Source organism: Hyla sarda, chromosome 5, assembly GCF_029499605.1.
Source record: "Hyla sarda isolate aHylSar1 chromosome 5, aHylSar1.hap1, whole genome shotgun sequence".
Lineage (NCBI taxonomy): Eukaryota > Metazoa > Chordata > Amphibia > Anura > Hylidae > Hyla > Hyla sarda.
In genome coordinates, this window is record NC_079193.1 from 175,368,293 (window position 1) to 175,387,117 (window position 18,825).

At 39.5% G+C, this 18,825-nt stretch overlaps 1 protein-coding gene across 3 annotated transcripts in view; it reads left to right on the forward strand.

The window, feature by feature from the left end:
• Positions 1–14,944, forward strand: part of TMEM245 (transmembrane protein 245) — a 70,532-nt gene extending 55,588 nt beyond the window's left edge. For all 3 annotated transcript variants that reach the window (XM_056520797.1, XM_056520796.1, XM_056520798.1), the window contains 4 exons: positions 637–737; positions 3,782–3,956; positions 6,775–6,969; positions 11,547–14,944. In XM_056520797.1, coding sequence (XP_056376772.1) covers positions 637–737; positions 3,782–3,956; positions 6,775–6,969; positions 11,547–11,592 — 517 coding nt within the window. In that variant the 3' untranslated portion in view covers positions 11,593–14,944. The remainder of the gene's footprint in view (positions 1–636; positions 738–3,781; positions 3,957–6,774; positions 6,970–11,546) is intronic.
• Positions 14,945–18,825: the final 3,881 nt, after the last annotated feature.

An 18,825-nucleotide genomic window follows, 5' to 3' on the forward strand; every position in this document is an offset into this window, starting at 1 on the left:
CACAAGTTACATAACTGGATATGTAACTTGTATATTTATTACTATATATCATGTTCTGCATGTTTGTATTATCAGATTAATTTAATTGCTGACCTCTTCCTTGCCTAAATGGATGTGCGTAACTTCTTACCTGTTGCATTTAGCCAAAAAGGGATCTATTTTGTATTAAATGAGTGCCCCAACAACCATATATACATACTGTCACAATTTGTTACATTAGCTCTACAAAAGACCGACTGTTACTGTATTTGCAGGAGACAGTAGGTCTGTATAGACTATATATACACATATCAGCATTTTTCAACCAGTGCACCTCCAGCTGTTGCAAAACTTCAATGCCCTGCATGCGGGCATGCAGTAAGTTGTACTTTTGCAACAGCTGGAGGCGCATTGGTGAGAGACGCTGCTATATACAGTATGTGTGTTTCTCTTATAAATTATGTGTCAACCCTTATCAGAAATTGTATATAAGGTAATTTGAGCACAAAAATGAGTCCCCAAGATACTGATCCCTTTTTATATCAATTGATCAATTGATATATTTGTCCATATACTCTGTGTATACTGTTATACTTCTCTATTCTACATTATAATTGGTATTTGGGATGATATACATGTTTTGTTCTTGATATTTAGGGGTGTATTTGATGCTTCTCTAAAAATGGCTTGCTTCTATGGATTATATACTTGGCTTACGCATACAGTCTTTGGGATAAACATTATCTTTATACCTTCTGGTAAGGAGTTCCATTGTTTTCTTCATGTAATGTATGTCCATACCGATTGTGTATACAGGATTACAATATTATAGAGAAAGACGTAATCTGTGCTGTATAACTGTATTACTAGAGCCGGAGCTCTTACAGTGTCTAGTCAGTTCCTAGAACCTCAGACATGTAATTTAATATTGACTATAGGGAAGGGAAGATAAAACCAGTCATTTGTCTTGTTTTCTATGGAAGTAGATGACATATTGGGCAGACTGCAGACAAAGACCATTTCCACTGTTGGGCCTTTTGATTTCAACAATGTAGGCAATGGGGTGATAAATGGAGGCTTTATACAATGGGCAGGATTTTTTATTTAAACTACAGATGACAAATAATGTAGTAATTTGTTGCAACCGAATTCCTCTAAGATCAATGAAACCCACTGTGATAAAACAAAAAAGCTAAACAAAAAAAAAGCAACTCAGGACAGAAAGAGCTTGAATCATTGTAGAACAGCATTATAACGTTACTAGAGGGATCTCCATGACAGTGCCAGCATTTAGACACTTAGGCTCCTTTCACACTATGAGCATTCATCAGTTATTAAACATCCGTTTTCTGTGTAAAAACGGATGTATAATAACGGATTAAATAACGGGTGATAATGGCTGAATAATGTCCATCAAAATAACGGGCATATTCATCCGTTAAGACCCGTTATAACATCCCTCATGTACAGCCATTTTAACACCTCTGCCTACAGACTCCCACAGCCGGGACTACTACTACTCCCATCATGGAACAGACTTGTTTCCATGATGGGAGTAGTAGTTCCCCAGCTGCGAGAGTCTGCCGGTGGCTGGGGTGGCTACATTAGTGTTTGTACAACAACCCCCATCATGGAACAGACTCTGTTCCATGATGGGGGTTGTTGTTCAGGGGCTGAGGGATTGATCATACCGGGTCTCACTTCTGAGACCCGATGCGATCAGTAGTTATTAAACAGGGGAGCGGGCGGCATGCTCCACTCCCCTGCAATGTACGATGTATTTACTTTCATTTTTAAATTCCCTGTAGGGAGCCCTGAATGGCCAGCACTGAGGAGCCATTCAGGGTTCCCAGTGGGGTTTTCAAATAGAAGTGCTGCTGTGGGGAAAGATATATAGAATCGCTGGGGGGGGTAATATATCTGGCCCCCCCAGCGCTTCTATATATCTTGCCCCCCCGCAGCGCATTTATATATGAAAGCGCTGCAATGGCATATGATTATAGAAGCGCTGTGGGGGCCAGACATATGGATATTCCCCTGCAGTGCATCTATATACAGATGACGCTGCAACGCTATGAATCACAAGTATTCTTTCAGCAGCCCATCGTGCCGACTAGATGCACTGCTGTAGAATACTTTTCATTCATAGCGCTGCTGGGGGCTTATGATAGGGCTGCGGGGGTAACATATATAAATGCGCTGCGGGTGTAACATATATAAATGCGCTGCGGGGGGAACATATATAAATGCACTGCGGGGGAAAAGATATGTAGAAGCGCTGTGGAGGCGAGACATATATCCCCCCCAGCGATTCTATATATCTTTCCTCACTGCAGAGCTTCAATTTAAAAACACAGCCGGGAGCCCTGAGTGGCTCCTCAGTACCGGCCATTCAGGGCTCCCGGCGGGGAATTTAAAATTGAAAGTAAAATAAATCGTGTACATCGCAGGGGAGTGGAGCATGCCGCCCGCTCCCCTGTTTAATAACTTCTAATCGCATCGGGTCTCAGAAGTGGGACCCGGTGCAATCAATCCCTCAGCCCCTATACTACAACCCCCATAATGGAACAGAGTCTGTTCCATGATGGGGGTTGTCGTACAAACACTAATGTAGCCTCCCCAGCTGTCTGCAGACTCCCGCAGTCTGTTCCATGATGGGAGTAGTAGTAGTCCCTCAGCACTGCAGGAGTCTGCTGATGTCACCTCTTCTGAGCATTCTCAGAAGTAATAACAGATATTATAAACCAATTGCAAACGGATGACATAAAGGCTCATCTGTTTACCATAGACTTCAATGTTAAAAATAACAGCCGTTAATTTACCTGAAAAATTAGAGCATGTGCCATTTTTTCTTCCGTCACAAATAGTCTGTTATTCATGACGGGCTATAACCGGTCATAACGGATTATCAAAAAATCCTATAGACTTGAATGGGATTTTGTAACGGATGTTTAACATCCCTTTTTAAAGCTTTTCTAACGGACGTTTATAACGGATCTTTTAACAGATGAATTTTAAAGTGTGAAAGGGGCCTAAGCACTAATATTGGTTGGTTATTTATTATTTACCCTCATTCAACAGTCCACCCCGTAACACCCCATGTTACATAGGAAGTCTGTATAATGCTGAGTAGACTCTTGACACATTTTTCCCCTTTTACTGTCTTGTCAAAGACACGTCATTATAACACTAACGCCTTATGCACGTGACTGTGGATCTCATTTGTACAGATTCCTCATGGCAATCACATTGTACCGCTGTGTGTCTCCATTGTTATACAGAAGCACTGAGGGTTTATTTCTCATGGATTCATACAAAATTTTTGAGAAAATTTAATATGATATTGCAAGGCTTATACCCCTGTCATCCAGCATGATAATAGAAGAAATGGGGGATTAAGAGAGTACTTTTTCAATAGAAGTTTTGTGTCTGCACTGAGGACATAGTAATGTTCACAGACTATCATTTCTGCACATGAAGATCTTGACATTTGAACGCTACTCTTATGAATATGTTGTAGAAGTCCCCAAACTAGATATGTATTCTGGATAAGTTAGTCTCATGCAAAACAAGAGTACATTAGATAATGAAATGATGTTCAGCTTAACATCTGAAGGGTTCTTTTTTTCTACACTGCCACAATACATAGCTAAATGTGTTGTTTCTTTCAATACAAATTTTAGTTGTATCCTCTGTGGCACATTGCTAATGGATTTTCATAGTATTTGTTTGTTAATGTTGTACTTTATTAGTAACATACAGAGCATGATAGATATCTCCTGTATTTTCTTGCATGTACAAGCCCTGGCAGCAATTCTTGGAGCAGTGCCATTTCTGGGGACCTACTGGGCTGCTATACCTGCTGTTTTGGACCTGTGGTTTTCTCAAGGTGAAAGCTGTAAAGCTATATTGCTTCTTGTGTGCCATTTGCTGCCAACGTATTGTGTCGACACTGCTATCTACTCTGATATATCTGGGTAAGTAATTGTCAAACACTATTTGTAACCGGTAAGCCTACTGTAAAACAACCAGATGCAGCCAAGTAGTGCACAGACCAGAAACAGGGCTGTGTCAATCAGTGGCAATATTAAAGCAATTGGAAGGTCCATTGCTTTTAGTAAGATGCTTCTTACTTGGGATAAAATCTATGAAATCCAAGTGTAAAAAAGAACATAAAATATCAAAACATACATAGGGGCCCTGATTTATCATCCCAAACCCGACTTCTTTTTTTTTTTTTTAACGGGCGCACGATGTCTGCGACATGTCGCAGACACCTTGCGCCAATATGCGACACTATTTACCGATCAACACGACTTGGGTTGCAGGGGAGCCAAAAAAGGGGTGTTTCCCAACAATAGTAGCTGTTTCCAACTGATTTATTTAGTAACCCGACCCAAATTTACGGGTTTCAAGGCCTTTTTTTCCCGACTTCTGAAAGCAGTTGCAAAAACAGGAGCATATATTTGCAAAACAGTTGAAAAAGTTACATATTTGTGCTCAAATAAGTGAGTTTTTAGATTATTTTTATTCCAAAACCGAGTAAACATGTTTCTTTCATCGCAATAGCTATTTTGGTACACTCATGATTTAGAAGCCTTTTGTTCTTAATTTCTGATTAGCTGCATGACACAAATCAAAACAACACTCCGAAGGGTAGTTGTTTTTTTTAAATAAGGCGACATGTCTGTTTTGACGAAATTAGCTATTTTGATGCTGATAGATTAATCCATTGTATCATTATAATGGCCCTAATTTATCATCAAAACCCACGTGCAACAACAAAAAAAAAAAAAGTAGTAAGGAAAGCAGATAGTCGAGATTAAAGCAACAAGACAAACACAACCCAACTTATTTGTTAAATGAGGGCCAGTGTCTCTGACGCATTTCAAGCTGTTGTGCCACCTTCATTACTATGACTGAGTGCTGCACAACAGAAGTGTTTGCCTGAGTACTCCATCCCTTTTTTATCGGCTCAGCTTTTTTCAGAAAGCTGAGTGCGCCTTGTATGAAGCAGTTAAAATCTGCAATCCACTTGTAACCCTTTAGATTACAGGATCAGTATTGATCATGGCATGTAATGTAGTTGTGGCGCTCGTATACAGTCACCAGACAACCCACAGAGCGATTGCGGCAGTTGGATGAGTGTAAAGGCCGGCTAGAGGTCTCCTTACCACCTCGGTGCATAGCAATGAACAGTAATAGCAATCCAAGGAGCGTTACAAATGATAAAACATTTTTAAATACATAAATAAAAATGTATATAAATTTAAAAAACATATTTAGTATTCCCTTGTGCAGAAATGTCCAAACTATTAAAATATAATGTAATATGTATGTAATCCCGTACAGTGAACGGCATAAATGTAAGAAAATACCAAAGTCCAAAATTGGAGATTTGTGGTCACATCCCAGAAAAATAATGTAATAAGTAGAGATCAAAAAGTCACATATAGGCAAAAGTGGTACCAATAAAACTACATACTACACCGCAAAAAGGAGCTTTCATACAGCTGTGTATAGGGAAAAAAATATTTAAGCTTACAGATTTTCATGCCAGTTACCATAATTATGTAAAAATGAAGCTCCACCAAAAGTAGCAAAATTGCTTTTTTTCTTTTCTTTAAGACTCCATGTATAATATTTTTCCCTGCGCCGTACATTTTATGGTAAAATGAGAAGCGTCATTACAAAGTACAATTGGCCGCACAAAAACAAGCTGCCGGCGCCGGGAGCTCGTGACGTCATAGCCCTGCACCTTCATGACGTCACACCCCGCCCCCTCAATGCAAGTCTGTGGGAGGGGTGTGACAGTTTGTTCCAAACATTAAGCAGCGGAGTACCCCTTTAAGTAAAGAAATAGTTTGCAGTGAACTCTGTTCCCAATGGCCGCAGCAATGCAGAAGGTATTGCTGGAGAGGTAGTGTAGTGAAAGTACTGTGTGTGCTTTATGTTTTGTAGCTTTCTTGACTGCTTTTGTTGCCTGCTTTATATCTATGATTAACTTTGGTTCTTTGATGTCAGCACAGGACTATTTGACAGTTTCCCTGTACATCAGCCAGGCCACATACTAGCTTGTGCCGATGCCTGGCTGACATCTATTCAAGCTGCCCTAGGGTCCCACACTCACTGTTTTTAAACTTTCTTTCTGTCAGCATCTGTACTTTTTTATAGTTTAGTCAAGGAGATGGTGTTCTTCTGTCCCTGATCTCATATTGAAGAGCACTGGGGGGAAGGCTTCTTCTGCAGACATTTGCCTTCAGCCAGGCAGAAGTAGAAGAATGAAAAAATGCTGATCTGTGATACATAAAAAAGAATAATTGATATTTATTTTATTATATTTTTCTTCAGGTTTTTATTTTAGTATGAAACAAAAAAGGTCACTTGAGAAAAAGATTTTAAGGGAGAAATTGCTGGATTTTTAAATTTTTGTGTATTTTGTACATTTAGGCTTAGATTTATCTGCCTAGCAACCAATCCCAGCTCAGCTTTTATTTGGTAAAAAAAAATTGCCTACAGGCAGGGACTGGGGTGAGAAAAAAAAAAAAAAAACGACTCGCTGTTCGCAAGGCTCTGATGTTTGAGCATCATTGCTGTAGGTTTCAGTAGCTCCTTACATAATTTAAGTAGTGAGAGGAAATGGACGAATCGCACATATATTAATCTTGTATTGTAATGCTTTCAAGCATTAGCGTACTGCCTTGCACTGCAGTATACCACTGTAAATATTCACTACACGTGAGCAATATAGGATCTCTGTGTAATGTAATGCCTTTCTTGTTTCCTGTAATACAGGGGTGGTCATCCTTACTTGACTGGCCTGGCAGTGGCTGGAGGTGCATACTATTTAGGACTAGAAGGAGCAATCATCGGACCTATTCTTCTCTGTATCCTTGTTGTTGCTTCTAATATTTACAGTGCAATGCTAGTAAGCCCGACCTCTACTTTACCCACTCCATCTACAACTCCGTGGCCTTTGCATATTAATCGGTAAGTCATGTATTAAAGTTGCTGAGGTTCTTCTGTGTTGTGGCATTGTTTTTTATTCTATTTTTTACAGTGTTCATTGTGCAGTATCAGTAACATTGTATTTTAATAATTTAGACATTTACATATGTGATGAAACCCTTATGCATGTGTTTTATTTTTATAGTCACAGATATTAATATTGCTATATGATATAAGAGCAGCACAGTGGCTCAATGGTTAGCACTGTTGCCTTACAGTGTTGGCATCCTAGGTTTAAAGGGGTTCTCTGGTGCTTACACATCTTTTCCCCTATCCAAAGGATAGGGGATAAGATGCCTGATCGCGGGAGTCCCGCCGGCCTGGTGGTCGCCTGTAATCAGTCCCGGAGCGAACACGCTCCGGGGACTGATTACAAGTGGGGTGCCGCGTGCATGATCCCGGGGGTCCCCAGCGGCGGGACTCCCGCGATCAGGCATCTTATCCCCTATCCTTTAGATAGGGGAAGAGATGTGTAAGCACCGGAGAACTCCTTTAAATCCCACCATCTACAAAGAGTTTGTATATTCTCACCATGTTTGCATGGGTTTCTTCCAGGTAATTTTATTCCCTCCCACACTCCAAAACATCCTGATAACGTGAAATAGATTGTGAGACCCAATGGGGACAGCGACCAGTTTGAGGGAACAGTGTACAGTGCTGTGGAATCGGTGTATGCTATAAAAATAATGAATTATTATTATTATTATATGATGTTGCTTTTGCTGAAATATGTTGCCTTTAACCATAGACCAAAAATCGGCATATTACACACCAGTCTTCAGCTTATTTGTATTGGTGTAAGTTGCTGCAAGTTTATAAAGATTTATGCCAGACTAATATTTGTGCTAGATAGAAGCAGGTGTAAATTTTAACTATAAGTTACACAAAGTGATACTGTCATTTAGAAAAAACCTTTTACAAGTCATGCAGACAAGTCTTGGATCTGTCAGGGTCTTAGTGCAAAGACCCTGGCCAATCTCAAAATATAGCCAGGAAACTAGCCCATTATAGTCTGTAAGTCAGAGTGAGCACCAAACCAGGCAGTGACACATGCTGCCATTGCTCCACCTGTCTCTATTTGGAAATCAGTAGGAGTCTCAGCTCTGAGACCCCTGCCAATCAAAACTTTTGACATGCCAAAAGTTTTTCTTAATGACAGCAATGCTTTAAATGTGGTGAACTGTAGAAGGGCATACTCCCTTTGCACTAAAAAGGTTAGAAAACTGGGGTAGATGATTCATATTTTCTCCCCAATGTTTAGAAATCAGGCAGGAGATGTAGTTAAAGCCAGGCTAAACAAAACACTTATAATAGCACAAAGTAGAAAATCCAGCTAGGTACTGGGTGTACACATGTGTACTACATCTGGACACAGGAAAGTTCAAATGAAGAAACCCTCTTGAAGGGAATCTGTCATCAGTATCACCCACACTTACCTATTGGTATAGGCTTGAAGTGCTAGTGACACAGATGACAACGGTACTTACCATTCCCAGATCTGTGCCTCTGTTTTGGCAATATTCCTGTTTTTTTTTTTTAAGGGGGTACACCAGCGCAAAACATCTTATCCCCTATCAAAAGGATATGGGATAAGATGTTAGATCGCGGGGATCCCGCCACTGGGGACCCCCGTGATCGCTGGCGCGGCACCCTGGTCATCTGTGCACGGCGCAAACTCCGCTCCATGCCGGATGACTGGGGACTTTGGCTGCTGTGCCCCTCCATTCAGGTCTATAGGAGGACAGTGACGGTGCACAGTGACGTCAGTCTTCAATATTCATAGGAAACACCCCCTCCCCCCTGTCCTGAGCCTCCAATACTGCAGAATGGAGCTTCACTCTGCAGCTACACCCCTAGCCTCAGATGGGAAGTGTCTCTTACAAGCAGAGAGATTTCACTTCATGTGCCCTGTGGCCGACTGCTCATGCAGAGAAAAGGGGTGTAGCTGCAGTATTCTACAGCATAGTAGGATCAGCACAGGGAGGAAGTGTTTCCTATGAATATTTAAGCTAGGCGTCACCATGCATCGGGGGATTGGAAATGCCTTCAGTCCCACCGTGCACCAGGGTACCTCTGGGAGTGGTTAATATCATTGTTATCAATGTCACCCATACTACTGTGTGATACTGATGACCGATTTATTTTAATGATTTATTTTTTTTTATTGTACATTGCCTCGCATTGTGTGCTTGCTCTCTAGATGTTTCACCTTTTTAGTTAGTAGCAGTGTCATTTGATACATAGTAGTCTTTAGGACAATCCTACTGGGCTGGAGGGGGCATTGGCAAGGTCAATATTCTTATGTTGAAATGTATTTGGCTTTACTGCAATGATGAACAATTGCTTCTGTATTCAGCTGGCAGCTTTCTGACACATTGCTGCAGAGTAATGAAAACCCCTCCCAGAATGTAATACTCTTGGACACCTTCATGTCATTTTGAATCAAAGCGTAACATGTTGTAAGGAATGAAATAAGGGATGGTGGCTAAAAGTCTGACCCACATATAACATATGATACTTTTTAAAAGTAGATAATGTGAAGAGTTCATGCATTCTACTTATGTCTCTGTCTACATGCAAATACTATATTCACATATTTACAATCACATATTTACAAGAAATAAATATTCCTAAATCCTGTTACATAAAAATAGATTGAAACACCAGGAAAAACCTACTCCACAAAAAAAAAAAAAAATGGGGGATATTTATCAATACCTGCATAAAGGAAAAGTTGACCAGTTGCCCATAGCAACCAATCAGATTGCTTCTTTCATTTTTGAAAAGGCCTCTGAGAAATGAAAGAAGTGATCTGATTTGTTGCTATGGGACCTAGTCAACTTTTCCTCTGGACAGGTTTCGATAAATCTCACCCATTGTAAAGTGAACGTGGCTTGAAGCGCTGTTCTGTTCATTGTATAGTGATGTGGCCTGCAGCTCTTGTGTGCAGGGGCTTTTCTTCTCTCATTTAAATTAGTGTGTAATTCTGTAATGTCTGATGGAATTTTTTTTTTTTTATTCATTCATATTATTTTAACCCCTTCCCGCAATAGGACGTATGCATACGTCCCAGCACCCGACACGTTCGCTTGTCCTGACGATCTCCTGCTCTGCCGCACGCAGGTCAAGCGATCGACGGCGGGACCTGGCTTTCAATCACAGCCAGGGTCCCGCAGCATTAACCCCTTAGATGCCGTGATCAATCCTGATCACGGCATCTATGGTGTTGACAGGGGGAGGGTGCTCTCCTGTTCACCAACAGCGGCGGCGCAGTACGATCGCGGGTTGCTGTTGGTTGATATGGCAGCAGGAGGTCAGATAATGACCTCCTGTCTGCCTGCTTTGGAAGCCTGTGAGATCCAGCCAGAGGCTGGATTGCACAGGCTGTACTGTGTGCAGCTCATCTGGTCATACTCTGCTGCAGTACAAATGGATTGCAGCATAGTATAACCTGTAAAAAAAAAAAAAATAAAGTAATAAAAGGTTCTTCTATAAAAGTATAAAGTGTAAAAAATATTAAAATAAATGCCCCTTTCCCTGTATTATCATAAAAAAAAAACACAAATCATGTGCATAATAGGTATTGTCACATCCGTTATGATGTGTACTATAAAGCTATAATGTAAATTATCCCGCACGGTGAACGCCGTAAAAAAAAAAAAAAAAAACAGAAAAATGCCAATTTTTGACGGGCAATAAAGGGGCCGGAGCATCGTGACATCATGGCTCCGACCCCTCGTGACTTAACAGCCCGCCCCTCAATACAAGTCTATGGGAGGGGCGTGGCGGCCATCACGCCCCCTCCCATAGACTTGCATTAAGGGGGGGCGCTGTGACATCACAAGGGGCGGAGCCGTGAGGTCACGATGCTTCGGCCCCTGTATCGCTGGTCATTACGCACAGAGCAAGTCTGCTCTGTGCAGTAATGATAGCGGGGTGCTGCAGCCGAGATCCCGGGGGTCCCCAGCAGCGGGACCCCGGCAATCTGACATCTTATCCCCTATCTTTAGGATAGGGGATAAGATGTCTAGGGGCGGAGTACCTCTTTAAGGTTAAAAATGGGTCCATCCTTAAGGGGTTAATCATTATTTTATACTACCCAAACTTGAGTCTCCTCCAAAAATAAGATTTCTTGCTTTCCTTTGGGAGAGAGGTAAGTTGCATAGGTTTTTTTCCAAGGCGTACCACCTGAAAATAATCATCCTTACACCACTACTTGTTTTCCAAGCAAGTTTGTACACACATATATTCAGGACTTCTATTATTTTTGTCTATGTTGCATTATTTCTCTACATATTGGCATGTTTTTATACGTCATTGTTTATCTATGCAATAACTTTGACCCTTAACCTGAAACTACTGGAATGCCGGCTTTGGTTGTTAACCTTAAGATGATAAAATGACTTATTGTTTTGTTATCCTGAGATTATGTATGTACATAGAGTCAACAGTATGTTTAGCGCTTAAATGGTAACTTAAGTTTTCATTTCCTATTACATCTGAATAAGCCAATAAAGGAGTGGCAATTTTATAACTGATAACTCTCTGTTATTTCCTAGGCCATTTAAAGAGCATCTACAAGAGATGAAGCAAGCGTCAGTGTGACAAAAGACAATCTTGATACTATCTACAAAGTGGTGGCATTTTTGTACCTTTCATCGACCTTTATGGAAATGACTGTACCATGTAGCCACCTAGGGATTAGTTCTTTATGTGAAAATAGCAGTTTCTAAAAGTACATTTAAGGTTGTGTTCACATTTGCGTTAAAGGTTTATTTTGGAGCATCCATGTCAAATTCGGTCTAAAAGTCTGGACATAATATTGCAGCATACAGTATTATTTTTTGTGGTAACATGATGGAACTGTGACAGATACATACAGTATATAAACCATATGAAATGTAACAGGCTTAGCTTGGTAACAGGAATAAATAAATTAACCATGAGGTATTACTCACAGAATACTACAAACTATTCTTCTCTCAGTTTTAAGGTTTTCAAACACTTTACAAACGTCATTTAGTCCCGTGCACTCAAGTGTTTCTAATCCAGTATACCTCCCTTTGCAACCCACTCTTCCTTTTGAGTTCCTCATTCACCTTGATAGAAACCTCCTCAGTGACCTGACATCTCAAATGCACTACTGTAGGTCCAGTATCGGCAAAGTGACGTTCAACAGAGGTCCTTCAAATCTGCTCTGTCTTCATTGGCACGCTAGGTACATTGTAAATTTCATGTTATAAGCCTTATATTCAGACTGTTGTGTTTTTGTAGACCTAGCAGTTTTTCTGTATATGTTTTGCCACAAGGGCATTTCAGAATATATATGACATTTTAATTAGACAATATGAAACCCTCCTGTACATATTTTTTGGCCGTTTGTAGGGTGACATATAAAATTACTTTTAATAATATTGTTACATTGAATGTATGGTAAATATGTCCCATTTCTACATGCCCAAAAAAAAGTGTCTGTTTTTTTTTATTATTGCAATATCACCTCTGATTCCTCTATCCTCAATAGAATTTCCTTTCTTGTATGAACATAGAGGACTCAGTTGAAATCAGTTTTTAATAAGTTCCTATATTTGCAAATAGTATGTTTAATTAAACCATAACGTTTATCATAAGCATCTGGATACTTGATGCGGTTATTGCTGTTTCTGCTCCTTGTGTGTTAGAGGCTGGCACAAACAAATTTGGGCAAACCATGAAATACTTTTTTTATGCAACATCTTATTTTTATCGGTGGGCTTTGCATACAATAGTATCAAAGCCACCTTCCGCTTTACAAACCTCAATATAAAAAAAATACCACCTCAAAGTGAACTTGTCTCATCAATTGAACACATGTTTAAATGCTTCACAAAATCAAGGAGAGATGGTCATCACCAGAGCAGTGCATGAACACGCCATACGGACAACGTGTCAAAAACCCCAGAAACAAAAATATAATTCTCAAACAATGGCATGACGGCATTAGCAAAACATACAGTCTTTCCCCCAAAATAAAACCTATTGTTCCTTTTGCATTCTGGCTAAATATAAGGCCTCCCCCCGAAGTAAGGCCCCCTGAATATAAGGCCACTACAGGGTAGCGTCAGGACTATGCAGTAGCCGCATTTGATCTGACTTGAATAAACAGAGAAAAGAATAAAGAGAGAGAACTGTTTATTATGGTCTTTGAGTTATACTTCATGGTTAATTTATTTATTCCTGTTGCCTAAGCTAATCCTGCTACATTCCCTATGGTTTATGTATGCATCGAGACTAGTAGAGCTCTGATCCTAGGGTTCGAAGGTATTGGACAGTTAGCATATGGTGAACTGTAATTGTTTTTCATTGGAAATCTGACAGACCCCAGTAAAGTCAGTAGGTTCCTTCATGCGACTTAGATGATCCAGCTCCACCACAAACTTTGTCGATGTGTTCCTGTGACAGAGCAGAACAATGTAAATGCTCAATGTAGGTGTGACCATAGCCTTAAAGCATTCATTGCAAAAACATACTTGTTGACTGAATGAAAGAAAACCTCCAAAAGCCTTACAATGTTTGAAACAAATTTCTAGTAGCTATTCACAAAGTCAGTAATAGTAGATCTAGTTGAAGGAGTTATCTCCTCAAGACAACCAGTTATCTAAGAAGCATTTATCGTTATGGAAGTTTTGTCTGACCACACACGTACATGGTAATATTACATGGCCTAGTCCACCCAAGCTGGAGTCACGATTGCTCTGCTGTAGTTTATTGAGAGGGGTATAGATTAGGATACTTCTACCTATTACATGGCTTGTCTTGATGAGAAAATCACTTTATAGGTAATATATCGTACCTTTCATACTGCCCTCTCTGTATGCATGTTTGCTTCTGGTGTGGCATAGTATAGTTGCAATGCCCTGTAAGCATGGAGTCTTAACGCATTCATGAGCTATGTACACCCCTTGCCCAGCAGCTACTAATACATAGTTTTCTCCCTAGTACTGTGCATGGGGAAAAACTGTTAGTCAGAGGCAGAAGGGTGCAAAAGTATATATCCTAAAACTCAACAAATACACTGCCCAGATCTGTGTGCCTATTCCTAAGACTTGGTTCACAATTCCATTATGCTAGGTCCCGTTCGGCCCTTTTTTTTTGTGCCGATCGGCTCCAAAATGGGTTGGAGCACAGCTGATTCCACTGGGTCCTGACAGATCCAATTGACTTGAATGGGGTCCATGAGGGATCTGGTAGTTTACCATATTTAGTGGGGAAAAAAATAGTGCATGCACAATTTTTTTTTTTCTCTGATAAACTCTCATCATTGGACGGACTTGCCGGCGGAGCTCCATATAGCAGAGCCCCACAACAGTGTGGATCTAGGCTAACTACATGCTACTGTTAGAGAGGGGGCAGTATGAAGTAGGTGACATATTTGCTTTATTGAAGGAATAAACATATTCATTGAGGTAGTATAATGGACTACTGCTTTTTCATTTTACACAGCTGAAAGAGAAATTTAGTGTTTTATCTGTTTTTACTTGTTAGCAATACACAAAAGTGTATAGTTTAAGGACTAAACTGTTTTACCAAAAGTGAATTATATTTTATCTAATGCTGGCTTTTTCTTTAAGGAAAAAGCCATCTTCAGTGGCCAACTCTCTGTTTGCACTTTATGCATATTTAAAAATGCAAATATGTTTGATAATATGTGTGTTCAGCACATGTTTTGTATATGTAGGTTGTATTTTATTGTTCAATGAGCATCGATACAGTTTGTGCAGTTGAGGGTAATGCTTGGCAATGACCTGAATTTTTCTTCCAAAATGAGGAGAGCACATTGCCATAGTAACTTATTGTGTTAGGTAAAAAAAAATAACATCAGGTATTGCAATATCTCTGCCTTTGTATTATTTAGAAATAGAAATTGTAATCCTATTTTTACTATCCCAAAATAAAACTTTGAACACTGGCTATATAATTGCCTGTTTTTGGTGCTAACTTGTACTTGCATTGACCCTAAACTGATATTTGCAGTTTTGTAAAGGTCAGTTTAGGTGCTTAATAGCTTTAACACTTGCTGTATTAGCATTGGCTATTAAACTTAAAAAAAAAAAAAAGATATATTCTTCATGAGTCTTATTTCTTTAAAACATCTCTACATAAAATAGTGTATAGTTTAAATTTCCTTTGTAAGTACCAATATAAACTCTCTGGATAGAGAAAGTAAAAATGAGTCTGTGGAATGCCTTCATATTTTGTAGGCCTGCTGTAGAGAGCAATTACATTGACGTCATCTAAGGTGATACAAGGTACTCAACCCCAAGTGCAGTTGTGCACCTACGTTGGAGTGGAGGACCTGCACCTATGGATCACAATGTGGTTTCACAACTGTGGTTAATGTAAACAATGACATTAGCTAACCCTCAAAACTGATGTAAAATTGAGACATCAGCCAGTATATCCTTATATGAAGGACACACTTGAGCCCTCACACCACGCCAAGGTTTCTCAGATGGTGCGGGTCCTATCAACTAACTTCCTGGCCAGATAAATAAAACCAGGAACCAGAATACGGCAGCCATAGGTCCGACTTGCAGATTGCTCCTCAGTCACCTCCAGTGTGGACTAGGCACACATACAATGGGAGGGAGGAGACAAGCTACAAGCCCCACCCCTGGTTGGTTCATTTATAGCAGGCCTCACAGGTGAAACCCTAATGCTACCCAGCAAGATAAAAGGGTGCATTAGTATAAGCGTTGAGCAAAGACATGTCGGCTTATATTTGCATGAACATGGTTATAGCAGGAAACTCAACTCCAAGTGCAGTTGTGCACCTTTGCTGGGGCGGAGGTCCTGCACTTATAAACTGTTGCTAAGGGCGATATCCCCAGCAAAAATTGCATACAATGGAGGATGCCTGCAAATGGTCACAACTGCAAACGGTCACTGCTGTAGAGAGCCACTTATTTAGTGTAATAAAGCAAATGGTTAGCTAGTTGAAGTATAACAGATTTGTACATGAACCCTCCACCTTGGATTAACATTGGCTTTATATACTTAGTGTAAAATCTAAAAACTTCTGTCACTTATTTTTGCATATTTTATGCATGTACTATGCATATCTTACTGTATAGAAGGAAAACAATGTTCTTCTTCAGAAACCATCTACAAGTTAAAGGGGTATTCCAGGAAAAAAACTTTTTTATATATCAACTGGCTCCAGAAAGTTAAACAGATTTGTAAATTACTTCTATTAAAAAATGTTAATCCTTTCAGTACTTATGAGCTTCTGAAGTTAAAGTTGTTATTTTCTTTCTAAATCCTCTCTGATGACACCTGTCTCGGGAAACGCCCAGTTTAAAAGCAAATCCCCATAGCAAACCTATTCTAAACTGGGCGTTTCCCGAGACACGTGTCATCAGAGAGGATTTAGACAGAAAATAACAACCTTAACTTCAGAAGCTCATAAGTGCTGAAAGGATTAAGATTTTTTAATAGAAGTAATTTACAAATCTGTTTAACTTTCTGGAGCCAGTTGAGATATATATATATATATATATATATATATATATATATATATATATATATTTATTTAAAAAAAAATCCTGGAATACCCCTTTTATATTTGCAAATATTTTTGTCTCAAAGGGGTATTTCAGGATTTTTTCTTCTTCCGCCTTTCAACCTATGGTGCCTAGTTATAAAACTGTAGTACACTTCAGTTTCATAAGGCACTGCTTTGTCCCACATTTGTAAGTGGCATCAAGGGCCTTAAAGGCTAAACAAGAAAAATTCCTGGAATAACATTTTAATATTTTCTGTATTTTATACTCTTTTAGCTCATAATAGAATTCCACTGCAAGTTTTTTTGAAGGGTACATATTTAAAAAATGTTTACAGATAATCCAGGTATGAAACCCCCATTGTTTGATAACATAAACATGACTAAGTGCTCTGCTCCCTTGGCTCTGATTGGCAATTAATTAGCTCTATACCTGCCATATAGTTCCTATAGCCTGTACCCACCTTGAAGAGGAGAGACAAGAAATGAAGACTGAACACTTTGCATAGCTCCATTGTCCTTGTGACCAGTGCTTTACATTTAAATATTGAAGGGCATAATCTAATATTTTGTTCTTTTTTTTCTCATTAAAACCAAATTGTGAAACATTGTTGTAACCTGTTTCTATTTTGTTATTGCAAATGTTTTTATATAATTTTTGTGTTGCCTTGTAGGCAGAATGCTGACCATTCACTTCTATAGTAGAGTATATAGTAGAGTGTTCGCACGTCAGAATTTCCATGTGGAATTCCGCTTGAAATGTCCGCACGAAAAATTCTGCTGTAGCAGATTCCTGTTGAATTCAATGGGATTCTGCTGCGCTGTTTCCATGCCTGATGTTTCCAGCACGGAAATTCCGTTTTCTGTGTCTGCAGAAAGAATGAACCTGTTCATTCTTTCTGCCGACACTGCATGGAATGCATAGCCATTTATGAGATGGCGCATTTCTGTGCAGTCCTAGCGCCGGAATATTATGCCGGCACCCGCACTCTCCAGAATTTCTGCACTGAGATTTTCCGTGCGGACTTTCCGATGTATGTACATAGCCCTATTGTCATGCTCTATGACTTGTGCCTGAAAGATCATGTGTTTGTGAAGGGTTTGGAGGTGATCTCTACCCTTGAATAATTTTACCTGGAATATGAAAAATGTTACTTGTCTAAGTTAAAGAGAAACTTGGAAAGGATGTATAGATGCATACATATAAACCCATACAGATACCAACATTCTAAAGAGAATCTGCAAAATAATTTGGACACATTTAAGAGTAAAATTAAATATTGGAAGCACTGCAAATATATTTGTGACTGTAAGGCAGTGTTTCCCAACCAGGGTGCCTCCAGATGTTGCAAAACTACAACTTCCAACATGCCTGGACAGCCTTTGGCTGTCCAGGCCTGCTGGAACTTGTAGTTTTGCAACACCTGGAGGCACCCTAGTTGGGAAATACTGCTGTAAGGTCTTTAAAGGGGTACTCCCCTGGAAAACATGTTTTTTTAAAATCAACTGGTGCCAGAAAGTTTAAACAGATTTGTAAATTAGAAGAAAGTATGTGGAGCTCACACTAAAGGAACACGAGGTTAACTGGATTCCTTCACTCAAGGAATATAATGGAAAAAATATAGAAACAAAGAGGTCAGTCCTCAGTGTCTCACCCACATCTGTGAGTGTGTGATGGATATCTGGTGTAAATAATGAAGCCAGTTTTAATTAATATACTATTTAATATACAGTAATAAAATGTTAGTAAAAAATGTCTCTAAAAGTAACGCCTCCGCAGGGCCCTTGCGGTAAATAGGCTCACTTAAGAGAATATGTTAGTACAATTCTTTATAGAAATGGTGATCTGATATATTACTGCGGTTCACCCTTATGTAAATTGTTACATGTAAAAATCACATAAAAATAGACTTGTAAAAAATAATAATAATGTTGCCCAAAAATAAATAAAGTCCTGTAGTGGAATAGCCTGTAAACATAAAGTCCTGTGGTGGAATAACCTGTAAAAATAACGTCCTGAAAAAAAATATAATAAAATGCAGAATCCAAATAATTCCTAATGTTTCCAATCCTGTGGATAAATGATATGTCCAAATTTGATACAACAATATTATTCCCAGCAGACACTGGATCTTTAAATTGAGTGTCTCGGTGTATATCCTGTTTGAAGGAAAACTGGGCACACTGTGCCACTCACCGCCCTTTGCTCAGATGTTCACAGGGTCTCGAGATGTGACTCCACGGGATGGTGACTTTTCGACTGGAGATGGCGACAACCAGTAATGGAGTCAAGCCTC